This window comes from Gopherus flavomarginatus, chromosome 8 (assembly GCF_025201925.1).
Source record: "Gopherus flavomarginatus isolate rGopFla2 chromosome 8, rGopFla2.mat.asm, whole genome shotgun sequence".
In the NCBI taxonomy this organism is placed as follows: Eukaryota; Metazoa; Chordata; order Testudines; family Testudinidae; genus Gopherus; species Gopherus flavomarginatus.
The window spans coordinates 7171425-7186696 of NC_066624.1; the positions used below are offsets into that span (position 1 = coordinate 7171425).

General features: G+C 41.5%; 1 protein-coding gene across 5 annotated transcripts in view; it reads right to left on the reverse strand.

Moving 5' to 3' along the window:
- ATP11C (ATPase phospholipid transporting 11C) overlaps window positions 1–15272 on the reverse strand; it is a 113184-nt gene that overhangs the window by 40862 nt on the left and 57050 nt on the right. For all 5 annotated transcript variants that reach the window (XM_050964844.1, XM_050964845.1, XM_050964841.1 and 2 more), the window contains 8 exons: window positions 12448–12528; window positions 11253–11360; window positions 8466–8594; window positions 6032–6135; window positions 5256–5306; window positions 3064–3128; window positions 1391–1472; window positions 858–1008 (listed from right to left, as the gene is read on the reverse strand). In XM_050964844.1, coding sequence (XP_050820801.1) covers window positions 858–1008; window positions 1391–1472; window positions 3064–3128; window positions 5256–5306; window positions 6032–6135; window positions 8466–8594; window positions 11253–11360; window positions 12448–12528 — 771 coding nt within the window. The remainder of the gene's footprint in view (window positions 1–857; window positions 1009–1390; window positions 1473–3063; window positions 3129–5255; window positions 5307–6031; window positions 6136–8465; window positions 8595–11252; window positions 11361–12447; window positions 12529–15272) is intronic.

Consider the following 15272-nt stretch of genomic DNA (forward strand, 5'->3'; position numbering starts at 1 on the left):
GAGAAAACTAAGGTTAAATGGACCAAATTCTGCTCTCAGTTCCATCTTGGCAACCTCACTGACTTGCACGGAGTTGTAACTGAAGAGAATTTGGCTCATGCTGGCATTTTATTCACAACCACAAGAACTGTCTAAAATCAACGTTGTATCCAAACACCGTTCTGTAAATACTAAAGGCCTGATTCCGATCTCACTTGAACAAGTTTAAATCAGGAGAAACTGCTTTGATGTCAGGAGCGCTACACTACCGTACAACTGCTGTAAGCGAAATCACAAGGTCTCCTAAAACTCTGACAGCAAATAAGGTAAGTTGAGACACCAGGCCAGCTTCTTCAAGCCTGGCTACCTAAAACCTCAAACACTTACATCCATATTTAGACACCTAATGAAAGTGGCCCCAGTCTAAATTTATATATTCAAGTTTGAAAAACTGGCTGGAGTTCAGATATGGACCAAGCATGTGCTACTGTGTTTAAGCACATCTCGGTGGTCAAAATTCTATTTATCTGTCTTTTGTCAGCAAATAAGAAGAAGCCATTTAGAAACATAAATGGTTGGCGCACACGTTCTGTATGAGAAGAACACCAATACGTGGGCAGCTTTAGCATCTGAGTCTTCCTCAGCTGCGTTTTGCCCTACCACTCCGAAGCATTCTTGCACATAAAAAAAAGAGTGGCATGGAGCAGCTGAGACAGGAAATAATTACAAGCAAAAGGAAAAAGAGAGCTTAGAGATTGACAGTACTTTCCTTAGTATGTATTCCAAACAACATGCAGGGAAGACAGGGGTTCACAGATTAAACAAAACTGTCAGAATAAATAAGGCTGGAGGAGATCCTGAAACACAACCCCATTTACCTTGAACGTCTCTCTTTCTTTTATTGTCTTTTGGTTATACCATGGCTCATCATTAAATGGATTACTCTGCCAGATGTATTTCAGAGTGGTGCACACCGTAGCTTTACTCACTAAGATGCATAAATACACTACCAAGAAGGCGTTGATTGATCTGAAAAATACATTTATTTTTAAAATCCATGCAGCTATTTCTAATAGTCAATCATGCAAGCAATCAGGATTAGACTATTCTTGTTTTTAAAAGGGAAACTCTAGAGTACTGCTTCTGACAGCCCTGACCTTTAGGGTCAAACCCAGGATTTGTAATACTTCTCACCCAGTAGAGTAAAGCATAAGCCTGGAGTAATACTTTTTAAAAGTCTGACTTAATGTTGCAGCTTTTTAAGAGACATGCTTAACCCAATATACAGATTTTCTACAGAGAGTGTATCAGAAACAAAAAGGCAGCAAATGATGGGATTATTTCTGCACAAATGAACCCATAAGGAAACGAACAGTTGTTATAAACTTTTCTTTTTCTGAAGCACACTTACTTTTCTACAGCTGACCGTTTTTGTGATTTTCCTTGGTAGTTCAAAGCCATTTTTGTTTCCATTCCAGTATAAACCGCAACTCCTACAGAACATTAAAGCGTCACTTGTAATCGTTCCCTTTCTGAGTTGCAAGCCTACCTCTCACTTGTCAGTGAGGTGTATTAACGTTTGCACAGTGTTTTAGAGTCATTATCCACAGACAGTGGAATTACCCAAGTGTCAAGCATTGTTATGTAAGCAAGGAATCCCCAGTGGTATGGAATAATGCTAACACAAGTGCCACAATAAATCATGTGAATGCTGATGAGAGGCGTGAACTCCCGAATAGATTCCCAGAGCATAATTTATTTCTAACAAAGTTTGTTACATTTAGCAAACGTTTTCATCTATCACAATGGCTTGTACAAACTGACAGGGGGAAAAAAGATAGCTGCATATAAGTGTGTATATACGAGGGTATTAGTGGAATTGGCAAACAAATGTGTTGCAGTCCTGATAGTGATTCTGAAAAGGCCTGGGTGAGAGAGAGAAGAGCAGGAGACATAAGGAGAAAAGCAGATACAGCACAAGACCCACTCAGAATGTGATACTGACAGTTAGCATCCTGTAAGTCCAACTCCTGCCAAAAGTAAAAGGAAACAAATACTGGGAAGGAAGAGAAAAGAATCTCTGAAAAATCTAGACCAAATTCAGTACTGGTGTAAGCAGGTGCAAATCCACTTCACTTCAATGGAGCTACAGCCCTTTACACCTTGGCTCAATTTGGTTCCCTGAAGGATAGTGGAACCAGTAGCAGTAAGCAGCAAGAAGTTTATAAGCGATACATTTTTGTCAGACAAACTTTACTGCTTTTTGGACAGAATTACAGGTGTTAGTGGATGGAGATAAAGTACTGGGTGTACGGCCAATAATTTTCAAAGGGGACTTACAACTTAAGACACTGTAAAGGGGTCCCTACATTGCAGAAAGGGCTGCGCTGGGCCTCTTTAAAGGTGTCACAAATAGATCTGAGTGAATAATTGATTTTTTTTTTTTTTGTTTAGGAGCTGAGCTGAAAAAATCTGCAGTGATTCTAATCAGAAGCAGTCTTCAGAAATATTTCGTCCATCACAAACTAAAAAAAAAATAAATCATTTCTAATTGACCAAAACATTCCAGGTCAATTCAAAATTATTATTTTTTAATTATTTTGAATCTACAAAAACATTTTGGTCAATTCAAAATGACTTTTTATGGGGGGATTTTCATTTTGATTTGGCCCTATTTACCCCCCCTTTTTCTTCTTTTTGAAATTTGAAAGAGAATTCAAAAGTTTCGGAGCCCTGAAAAAAACAGCAGCATTTTTTCAGCAAAAATTTTATTTGCCAAAAAAAAAAAAAAAAAAATTCACCCAGCTTTAGTTTCAAGATGGGCTCTCAAAAAGCACAAGTAATTTCTGAAGATCCTGGTCAACATATTCAGATTTCAATTAAACATCTGACATGGTAGCTCATGAAATTTTACTCTCAAAATTAATTCACTAACTTGTGTGTGAGCATGAGCTATGTACTGAGCACTGAAAGAAGCACTGTAGACAGGAGATTTCCATCACTAGATGCTATGACAGACATTTAGATTTGTTTGCTAACTTCATTCAGTGATCCATCAGAACTATCAATAAAAAAGGTGTTCACCATAAATCTTCTTTGTATTTTTTAAAGTAGAACCTTTCAGCAGCAGGTTTTCGGGACCCAAAGACCTAAACACAGAAAAAGTTACAGAATCAGATTGCTTACGAACAATTTCATTCCAACTTGTTTAAATTTTATACCCAGAGTTCAACAAAGCTAAAGCAGAAGTCTTTTAAACCCAAATACTGTAAAGACACTTCATTCTGGGGACTTGTTTGGTTTTTTTTCCTCTTAAATAAGGGATTTGTTTATTCTGGGACTGTATTTTTGCCTTCACACCTATATTTACATTTGTGGTTTCTTATCTCTTATCACACAAAGTATTACTAGTATTCAGACTCTCCACTGTCTAACTCATTTTAGAATTCAAGTCAAGATTTTCAAGAATAAAGTACCTGATGCTAGAGTCTAAAACCTATACTTAGGTCCCTAAATAAGTGGACTAATTTTCAAGAGTGCTAAGCCCCCGGGAGCATCTTGAAAAAAAATGATGATGCTGTAAAATGTTTAACTTATTTTTTTGCTCCCATGTTGCTTTGTCTGTTGGATTAATTTCTTATTTCCCTTCATGACCGCTTGCCCTTTCCACTTCTAATCCTAATCCGGTGGCAGAATTTTTAAAGGCAAGAAAAGTTTGTGTAAATCCTCAAAAATCAAGATGTCAGGTTTCAAGGGTCCCTCAAAAGTTCTGTACTGCAGTCAGTATTTGAGTCCACCATTAGTCTCTCAACTTAAGAATCTGAGGAGCACATCTGCTGCATCTCCGCTTGACCAGTGAGAAACATCACAAGCACTACAAATGCAGGCTGAGAGGTGACCATTTGGTTTTCAAAGCCCTCCTGTCGCTTTCTGTGCTGTATAGGAGGTCAGATTAGATTGTCACAAAGGTCCTTTTTGGCCGTGGAATCTATTATTATCTATTATCTTGTAACACTTTCCAAAACTCTTGGGTTAATGGACAAGCTTGCTGCCACTTCCATCTGAAATCTATCTTTCACTGCTTCTTGGATTAAAGTTTGATTTTCTTCTCTACTTTAAAATTTGGCCCGTTAATTTTGCAGCACTGTTGGTACTTTCTCCTGTGACATATATACAAAGATGTTAGCATGAAATGTGCTTTTACAATACACAGGTGGAATAAACAGACTAAGTCAGTCATCTCTAGACTTTCTAGTGTGTCTTTTTCTTTGTGCTATCTGTAGAGTGCAACCTTATTAAGGCAGAGTCTGTCTTTGTGTTCAGGTTTTACACAGCTCTGAGCACATGGTTGTACTCACTAAATAAATAGCAATAGGGAAAACAGTTTTGCAAACTAATATACATATGTTGCTTAGGGGGGCAAAAAAAAAAAAAAAACATTTTGTGCACACAAACAGCCTATCTGACAGACCCCCAATCAAAAACCTTTCCCTCAGGAAATCTACATTCTCACCCACCCTCTATTATGTCCCACTGATGTAGAAAATGTACTGGTCACCCAAAACACAGGCTGCACCTCATTAAAACCCTAGCTCTTCAGCAAAGCAAAGGCTGTGTTTGCTGGAGAGCAGATGTTGTGAGCACATCACTCTTTGCTTCTTCTGGTTCTGTTTTAGCAAGTCAGCCAGAGTGAAACTGATGAGGGATCCTGCCCTGCAAGAGCTCACAGAGCAGGGAGCCTGTCAGTTTCATTTATCTGCCAGCTCACAAGGATCATTCCAGCACAGGTGACAGAGGATGTAGAGGGTTGCACATTTGCTCACATCCTGTAAACTCCCACATCGGCAAACCCAACACACACAACATCCTGGGGCATTTGTTGGAGACTGTCACAGCTGAAGAGTAGGGATTTTTAAGAGGGCTTGCTGCCCTCATAAGAACATAAGAGCAGCCATACTGGGTCAGACTAAGGGTCCATCTAGCCCAGTATCCTGTCTACCGACAGTGGCCAATGCCAGGTGCCCCAGAGGGAATGAACAGAACTGGTAATCACCAAGGGATCCCTCATTCGGAATGACTGAAATTTTCTCAAGTCACTACCACATAAAACCAAACTGCAAAATGAAAGAAAAAAGGTAGGATAAGGAAGCTCAAATTTCAGGCCTATTAATCTCCACAACTCCTCTTTGATAAGCAGGATGCTAGGAACTATCAATAAAGAAATAACAAAGGAAACAAATATCTACAATGAGTAACAATGAGCTCAGTGAACTAACCGGGCTACAGGCTCCTGGTTGCTTCTGTAGATGTTAATTCTTCCAACAAATCTGTGATCAAAATATATAAGAGGACATTTGTTAACTAATGTTTGCTGTATATTTCATTACAAGGAGCCATCACTAACATGAGGATCGTCACACAACAGGCAGGTGTGAAGAAATGAGGTTAGAAGACATCTGAGTCTTATGCTCTTAGAGAGACGGAGCTTTGGAAAGAACACATTATGCAGGCCATGATCCAACCAAGAACTTAAGCATATGCCGAGCTTTAAGTGTGCAAGGAGCCCCATTGACTAGAATGAGGCTGTTCTCTGCACCTTGCTGATTTGGGGCCAGGGTGCCAATGGGTTTCCACCCTTACAATTGTTTAAAAGGTAACAAAGCCATGTTTCTAAGCAGGCCTACACCCAAGTTTGTAAAGGCAAATGGGCTAGTGACACTCTGGTGCACTAGCACCTCCCAGGGCAGATGCTTTGTCACAGAAGTCCAATTTCCAGGGAGCTTTGCTGGACAGCTCAGTAAATTCTCCAGAAACATCTGCAAGCGTTACCTTAAAAAGCCTTTCATTCCTAGTGGACAACATGAAGATAATCCCTCTTCTGAACTCCAGATGCAGCCTATTCAGCTGTAACGAGAATTCAGCGGCTCCCTTAAACTGCTTTGTTAGACAGGTGTCAACCGTGCTCTAGTTCGTTTGCTCAAAGGGCACCAAGTGATGGACCAATGACAAGGATCAGCTGAGTACCAGGAGTAGTGGCTGTTCCCGCACTTACTTGTAGAGGTCAGGCTGAGGCTGCTCACATTCAATTGTGGCAGTCAGGGAGTCAATGTCGTCGTCTGTCTGGAGTCCAGTAGTATCCCGCACTGCGTAATGAGTCTAGGTGGAGAGAGCAACAAGAGCTGTTACGGAGACACACAACTCCACTGAAGCACAAACACGGAGAAGGTCTTCGCCCAATGAGTAGTTATAGCTCAGTACTTAAAACACTGATGTATAATGAGGCTTGTCTTAAGCGACCACTGAAGTAACCCAGCAGTTGTTTAAGGACAAAAAGGGAGGAGAGGGAAAGGTCCTCTAATGAAAAGTGGAAAAGGTTGGAATTTAATATGCTTAGGAAATACTTTGGACTGCTCTGGTAAGACAGAGGGTTACTTAATAAGTGAGGTCTCTTGCACCTGCCAATTATGAGACATACTCCTCCTTCAGGGCTGTCCTAAGGCATACTAAACTCCTGCAACATTTGTTTACTTCAAGAAAGAGCTGCAAGTGCTCAACAGGTGTTCAGTTCCTCTAAGGAAATTGCCCGGTGCGGCTTCTGAAGGTAATTAGAAGATAGGTCTGCTGCTAGGGGAGCAGGAGCAGTACTGACAGAACCAACAGCTATTCTTAGCATCAACTGCTGTGCGAGTTCCTTTCTCACATAGCTAATTGGAAAGCTTGGGAAGACTCCAATTCGCTGTTTTAAAGTTTTATTTATAGAAACTACTTAAGAGTTCTAAACTTCAGTCAGCAAGATATATTGCCTTAATCAGTCTCCATAAACACATTAACTAAACGCTTTCTCACTTCTTAGCCTCGGATTCCTCTTCCTGCAACTGATGGGAGAAACAGCTCTAGTACACAAATTATAGGTGGGAATTAACAGCATTTTTAATACCAGTGTTAAATGAGTTTGTAGTAGAATGTCTGTGTCTTACATTAAAAATTCCACACCACCCACAGGACAGGTAAGGCTCAGTTATGTTGTTCTGCCATTTTCCTCACTCTTCCCCCCTGTCCCCTAAACTCTGAGTTTTCTTCTTTGTAAATCAGCATCCAGGAGACAACCGCTAATGACCAAGCAGAAACAATATAAGATGTTTATTGTAGAACTTTAGTGTCACATATCAAATGCTCAAAATCAGGAAACGTGTTTCGGTTCTGAAATTAACTCAGCCGTGTTGCACATCCTTGTATATTTTATGGCATACATTTAAACCTGCTTTAATACAGGAAGGTGTACTTTAGGGCTGTGGAGCTTGAAAGCTCCACTCCTCTTTGCTAACCTATCCACTAAGGTTGCAGACCCAGCACTACTTGGCTTGTGAAGTTCATAAGATGCACAGGAGAGAGGCTCACTTCTAAAGAGTTGGTGAACTCTATACAATCAAAAATATTTCAACACAGAACCAGCTTCCATGCATACATTTCTACATTACCTAATGGCTATCAATATAGATATTAGCCATGTACGTAATCCAACACCCTTTTAACGAATGAAGATACATACGACCACTGACTTCCGTGGGAGTTGGAAGAATTCTACACTAACATTGTTCCACACTTAGTTCTACAGCTACCAATGTTAGCACAAATTAGTCCTGTGCATGAGTGAAACCAAGTTTTCATATCCTTAGAGGGGGGTTTCAATTGGAGAGGTGGGGGAGAAAGGTAGAGGGAATAAATTAGAGAAAGAATCCATCCTCAGTGAGGCCTACCCAACTGGTACAATTTCAAATCTCAAAGTTCAGCCCTTTTGAGTCATGAGTATGAAAAAATGCATCTTAAAATTTTCTGCCAATGGGAACAGAGTATAGATTAAATAACTAGAAGGCTTTTTCTGTGAAACAATCCAGAACAATACACCTAGGAGCTCATATCAAGCATGAAGAATTTCAGTCACAAAAAGGGGAGAACTACTCATAAGTGCAGAGAGAGTGAAAGCAGGCAGTTATAGAGTGAAAGCCCTGATAAAATCTCAATTGCAAAGGTCACTATGGCTGACTGCTATAATAAGCCAGCTGAAACTGCAGTGATCTGTTTACTAATTCATTAGATCTTTCTACATGAGTGCAGAAGATGAAAGTGGTAACCTGCTTTAGCAGGATAAACGATACAGCATGCAGGTATATCTGTCAAGACCAACCCAGTTTGGAACAGTGCCATTAGAAACAGTTATTTAAAACACACACCAAAAAAAAATACAGAGCGCACTTCAGTGTTGAGCAACTGAATGAGAGAGCCAAACGGAAATGGAAATGGAAGCTAAACACAATCAATTCACAATCCAAATGTGTGATCCCAAAGCGTTCTCAAACTGAACTGACAGACACGCAGGCTGACTTCAATTGCAACTAAAACAAAACAAATCGGAGCCCAGAGAAGCCACTGCAATGCATTGACGCTGCACTCTGGACTCCTGCGTGACGTGTTTTCATTCTTGTTACCTTGAAATTTGACTCGCCATCCAGACTTGCCGTCGTGACGTAACAGATCCCATCGTCATTACTCGATGCCAAAAAGATCAGGTCACAGGGGAAAGTTTCGTCTGCTTTCACTTCTACAATGTCGCCAACCTGGAAAGAATGCAACTGTGGTTTTTTAATGATTCATTGCATCAGGCCCTGAAGGAGATGATTAAAGGTTTAACTGGTTTATCCTGTTTTACCCAAGTCTACAAGAAAGAGGAAAAATCCTCTCCAATCATGGGAATTTGAAGAGCTTTCTAAGCTTACCACCAAAAAAAAAGTACTGCAATTGTGCAACTGTCCCAGATGATTTGTCATCCAATTAGTACGGCATAATAATAGCAAGACAGTACCTGCACATTTTCTCTCTCTTACAATGGTTCCATATTTAACAACTCTCATCCACTTCAGTAGGACCCCTGTGCAGGGATTGTTTGCAGGGCAATGGAATTTGAAGTTTGAGGGCCCTTTGGAAGGGGTTTATCAAAGTTATGATATTATTTCAATATTGAGTGGAAATGTAGTAATGTAGTCAGACTACAGATCTTGGCTTTTCTCCTTTATCTGTCAGTATGCTTGATAATTACCCATCATAGCCCTTGTTCATACATGTAGCTCTCACACGGACCCTTCTACTAGACTGCCAAGTGGAAAGCTTTTTCTTCAATTAGAACTATTCTGTAGCAGCTGCTGCATACACTATGTTCGCTCACTACCTAGCTTTGGAAAATACTCATTACTGGATGGAGGGGACACGGCACCTGCTGTGAGGAGATGGAGCAGAGTGACGTTTTCTTTACACTCAAGATAGTACCCAAATAAGTAGCATTTTTTTAAATTTATATTTTCTTGATTTTTCTTCATTTCATTTGCTGCTGAGGGACCCTGAGCCATGTGCTTGACAACGTGTAACAAAACCCTCTGCTCAAAGGCCTCACATCTCCCTCCACTCCAAGAGGAAAAACACAAGTGTGACCTTAACAGCCTCTCAGTGCCAACTGGCAAAGGGGTCACTGCGCTGTCACGGTAACTCTTGACAGGCCTGACAAACTCACTACAGCTATTTCTCCATAAAGAACGTCATGTGGGGTCTTCAATGAAAGCCAAGCTCATAGTGGTCATTAACACTGAGGTGATATATCTGTACAAATGCCATGGAAGAAGTTACGTATACATAAACTGAAAATACATTACTAAAAAAGTCTGAATCAAGATGGGGTTGATAAATGGGATTCTGCCAGATGAAGACCATATAATCACCTGTCTCCATCAGTCCACATGTAAATTAAGCGTTGTAAGCCAACAGAATGGAGGTTCTATTTGCATACAAAGTCAGTATACCAAGGAATAAACCCTCAGGAGGTCATCCTGACGTGGGGGACTAACAATGAATTTTGGGGCTATAAAGGAAAAGGCAAAAGGAACTCTCTTTATCTTGTAGCTAAGGAAGTACGATTACATTCATGAAAATGAGATCCCCATAAATATCTCAGTAGCTGATCCTCCATGGAATCAAACAAGCTCTGTTCCTCGGGGGACAGCTTACCTGGTGTTACTGTGTCTTTGTCTACACTGGCAACTGAACAACAAAACTTGTGTCTTTCAAGACAGGAGCGCTCTGCTGCCGACAAAGCTAACCCCGCTCGTTGGGGGTGGAAGTTTTTTGTTGGCAGGAGAGCAGACAAACAGTGGCTATGCTGTGTGACTTTTGGCAGCACGGCTGTAGCGACAAAGCTGTGTAGTGCAGACATAACCTATGAGTGTTCGGTGGAGGAGGAACGGAACGCTACGGGGAGACATTTCAAAGAGGCCTGGGGACTAGGGTACACCTACTGATGATCTGCAAGGCAAAGCAAGGGCTGCCATAGCCCAGAGGAGAGGACTGAACAGCTGGTGGCATCAGGGAGCTCACATCCAGCTACCACGAGACTCCCTCTTGCTGGAGGCTGAGGGTAACAAGGTGACTCAGCCCTGGGCACCCCAAGAACTGTTACAACAAGCCACTAGCAAGTATTTGTTCTTACAAACGCTGTTGCGTTCTATCCCAATATTGCAGCACCAAAGAAAAACCTCCACCACAGATTTAATGAGCCATCCCAGCTCTGAAAATTTACTTGTTAGCTAGAGACCCTTTCTAAGCACAGAGGGCCACTGTCTCCCAGGCACTCTGGGCCAGTTTGGCCCTCCAACAACCAGAACTCCTTCTGATTTCAACTAGCACTGCACACCTGTATCCAAGTGCAGGAGTTGGCCTGAGAGGTCAGCCCAACTCAGCAGGGCAGTAGACTAGGACAAGAGACACCTCCTTACAATTTCACATAAAAAAGTAAAAAGAAAGTAGCCATCCAGCATTCTACAGTGAGAGGTGATAAATCAGAATCTCTGCTAGCAGACATCTTCCCAGACGTCTTTGGGAAGTTAGGGATAAAGGAAAGACTGCCTGTTCTAGCCACCAAATGAAAAATGATCAGAGATCAGTTACTCATCAGCCCCACCAGTAAAGTGCATGCATGACAGCCTTTCAAAGAAGTGACCAGACAAAAGCCAAGCAAGCACTTGGTTATTAACTGGAATGGCTCCTAAGGTTCCAGTCTGAAAACAAACTGACGTTTAGGGAAGAGGATGGGAAGACAAAAAGTAACAACTGCAGAATTAGGCCCTTAGCATATTCAAGTATTCAGCCACAGCGGCGGATTCTGCTACCACATCAATGGGAGTTTTCCCAGTGGCTCACAGGTGCACCTCTCTCTTTCCATTAATGGTTACCTTGATTTTTTCGCTGTGTTTTTTCACTTGCTTTGCATTTTCAACAATGAAGACACTGCTTTTATTTACTTCCTTGTCAGCTCTGTGTCTCAGCCAGTCCTCATAGCCCTAGACACACCAATATACAGGTAACACAGTCAAGCCCAGGTAGTGAAGTAAATAAATTAATAAAAAGTTGTAAGAGAGGAGATAAAAAAGCAAGTAAGTTAAACATAGTCATTGGAGCTCCTTCATGCACGTCAGAATGTCGACCTGAATAGCTCCATCTGAACCACGTTAATTTTTAAAAACTTCAGATCTACATTTGACAGATTCAGAACACATTAAAACAACACACACAAAACTGATCTTTAGGCACGGCGTGCAAGGAGCATCTAAATTGCTGTGACGTGTTTCTATTATTCTCAAGGCTGGCAAGAATATGCTGATCATGTGAATAATATGCTTAGTGCCCGTTATTCTCGCTTTTCCAGTCTAACGCAGGAAAAGACTCTCTTCAGTCTCAGCTAAAGAATACAAAAGCCAGATTCAGATTTTACTCTAGCACTCCTTTCCACTCCCCAACTGATTCCCTTTAGAAAAACAGCAAATAATGCAAGTTAATTTGTTTTTAACATCACTCAGTGAACGAGGTCTACAAGTTTTCAGGACCAGATATTGTTTGAATAGAACCATTCCTGTTTTTCCATTGACTTCAGAGTAGAATAGAAACTAGATTTATATCATACTTCTTTAACCTCCAAATCAGGCCCAAAGTGCATTTTTAAAAAGGAAGAAATAAATTACAGTAGTGCAGTGAATGCAGAGGAAACCATCAAGAGCAATAGCTCACAACATAACTTTAAACAAACACACAAACACACACACACACATCACAAAAGCCATACTGAAAATGAGAAAATGCAATCAAATTTACAAAAATTGGACAGAGAACTTAGGTTCGGCATAGTATCCAAAATTACTTTTTTATTTCTAATTTGAAGTTAAATAGATTTCACATTGATAGTGTTCCTCAAGCCTTGGCCCTCTATTATTTCAAATATATGTAGAATCAAGTATTTATGTCTTTATATGCCAAAACTCTCTCATTCATTCTGCCACGAACATACTTAAAAACCCAAAGCAAATACACACACACACACTACTGTAGCAATTTCTTGCTCACGCCCACACCCTCATGAATCGAAAACATTACCTGTTTGATAGCTGTAACAATAATCACAAAGAAAAGTGGAAGTCCACTGGTTACTGGGCTGGTTGGTGTATCTACTATTACCTACAGAAAAAACAAACAAACTTGTGTTATAATTTTTTTTAGGGAGTCACTATCAATTGCTATCATTAGAGTTGATTCATTCAACACACTCTGTGGGTATATCTTCACTACCTGCTGGATTGGTGGGCAGCGATCGACCCAGCGGGGATTGATTTATTGCAAATAGTCTAGATGCGATAAATCGACCTCTGAGTACTCTTCCTTCGACTCCTGTACTCCAGCTCAGTGAGAGGCACAGGCAGAGTTGATGGGGGAGTGGCAGCAGTCGACTCCCCACGGTCAAGACACCACGGTAAATCAATCTAAGTATTCATGTAGCTGAAGTTGTGTAACTTTGATCAATCCCTCTCGTCTCCCTCTAACCCTACCCAGTGTAGACCAGGGCTGTATTAAGTAATACAAGCCCCGAGCATGCTCATAACTGGGAGGAGTGGGCACATGGAGTGTAGGAGAAAGATTTACATATGCACCTTAAGAATTGAGGTATACAAATCCCAGTGAAAGTCAACGGAAAGTCTCTTAAGTAACTATGAAGTTTTGATCCAAAGCAGACCAAAGCAGCTGAACGAGTTTCTGTATCCAACTGGGCTTAGAGAATGCTGTATGAAGGCATCTCAGTCATGCACCTTTTGGTGTGCAGCCTAAGCAAGGGGCATTATGGGTTGAAACCAGAAAATTTCCATGCACCTGCCAGCCCACACACAGTATAATCTGCACCAAACATGGTGAGTCTCACCCTGAAGATTGAACAGCAGGGCCAGCACTGGGTACCATGTTTAACAACCACACCATGGACCATTCTCTAGTATCACCAATAGAACCCAAACAAGAATTGCCAGAATGAACTAAGAAGCATTTTCCTTGCTCCTTCTATTGTGATGGTGTCTAACTGGCTGGTTCACAAAATCCAATCATCTGCAAGGGGAGGTCCAGCTTTTGGGAAGTTCTACACGTATAGTCAGGGCAAGTGCACAGAGTGCCACTGACTCCTTCTCCACAGAACAGGAAAAATGCACAGAGGAGCCACTGACTGGCTCCTTTAACAAGAGAGGAGGGACAGAGCAGGAAGGTCAGCCATGGAGTGGAAGTGGCAAAGCAAGGCATGTCAAAATGCCCACAGCGGGGAGCTGAGCCCAGCCAGCCCTGCAGAATGGCCAGCTGCAGAGGAGTGGGGCATAATGGAACCAGCTCAAGGTTCCAGCTCCACTACATCAGTCTTCAACCCAGAGCTCCTTTCAGAGGATGGGATGGGAAGCAAGAAACAGCAGTGAAGCCCTACAGGAAGGCTGGGTAGGCCACATTAATTTCATTTTGTGGGGGACAGAGCTATACCTGGGGGTCAGAGCTGAACTATGGAGGGAGTGGCAGGGTGTGATGTATTGAGGGGGAGAGTGAAATATGCATGGATTTGGGTTTGAAGCACAGGGGTTTCTCATTCAGGCTTAATGCATAATGGCTGGGTCATCTGCGGGGACTAAATCCAGGACCTCTGGCTCTAAATGCATAAAAGTCTCTAATACTAGCTCCACAAGACCAGGTCAATTAATTCAGATGCAGAAGAAGAGTCTAACCTATACATGGCCCAGCCACAACAATCATAGAATTGCTGTAGATCTTCTGACTCTATGGGCTTCCTAGAAAGAGACTGGTCAAGACTGTATGAAGGTTCAAAAAGCTGTGTAAGGACATGAAGGGGAGAGAGCAATTGGTTTAAGATCATCAGCAGAGTTTGTCAGGGTTGCACCTCTCTTCCCTGCACTGTGATAGCTTATGTGATGCAAAGAGCAACACTAATGGAAGCTGCAGGACTTATGTAGAATAAAGAAAAACTTAACAATCTTGACTTTGCAGATGACCATGTTCTGTTGGACACAGAGATAGGGGAAGGGTCCCTGGGACTAATGGTTACCAGGGCTAATGGGGATTGGAGGGGGTGAGATTCAATGGGAGAGAGGGCATAAAAGGGCATGGGAGAGTTGGAGAAGGAAGCAGTAGGGGTTGGGAAGAGCCATGATGTCCCATGGGGTTTGTGGCACTGAATGGAGATGGAGATGGGCGAGTTATTTGGGGGCTGAAGTACTGAGTTAATTTCAAGGGCAGGGGGGACTTGGGGTGGCTAATGGGGGTGGAGAGTTTGCACCTGCACACACGTCTTTATAATGTGAGTGGTTCAACATCTTGTGAAAAGTCACAGATTGTGCACTCACCAACGTAGGTTTGGACTCTGATACCAGAATGCCAATTTATCCAATACCATATTTTTGTGGTTCATGTGTCCTGTGCTTAACGTAGGCCAGGGGTAGTGTAGGTCAGTAGGCAAGAGGCAGACCGCGGGCCACATGTGGACTGTCAAACACTTCTGAACAGACCACAAAGTCTTATTAACTTATTATTGTTACTTTAGCATTATTTTCTCTGGCGTCTGGACCCTGACTACACCTTGACTAAGAAATCTGGACCCTGGCAAAAAATAATTGGCTATCCTTGGGTGTAGATTATGGCAAGTTTTTTTCCCCCCAAAGTATACATTGATTGTAAGACAACAAACCATGGAAAGAGAAAATGTAGGGAAACTTATGTCAGCTTTTAATTTCTGAAACCTTTCAACACCATGGAATAACACCTCATAAAATCATGTAATATGTTCAAATTGGGATTTTTACTCTCTGTTTATTTGCATATGGTCATTTGAGGTATTTTATTCAAGTAAATGTAATAAAAAGAAATAAAACAAAATCTTTTTT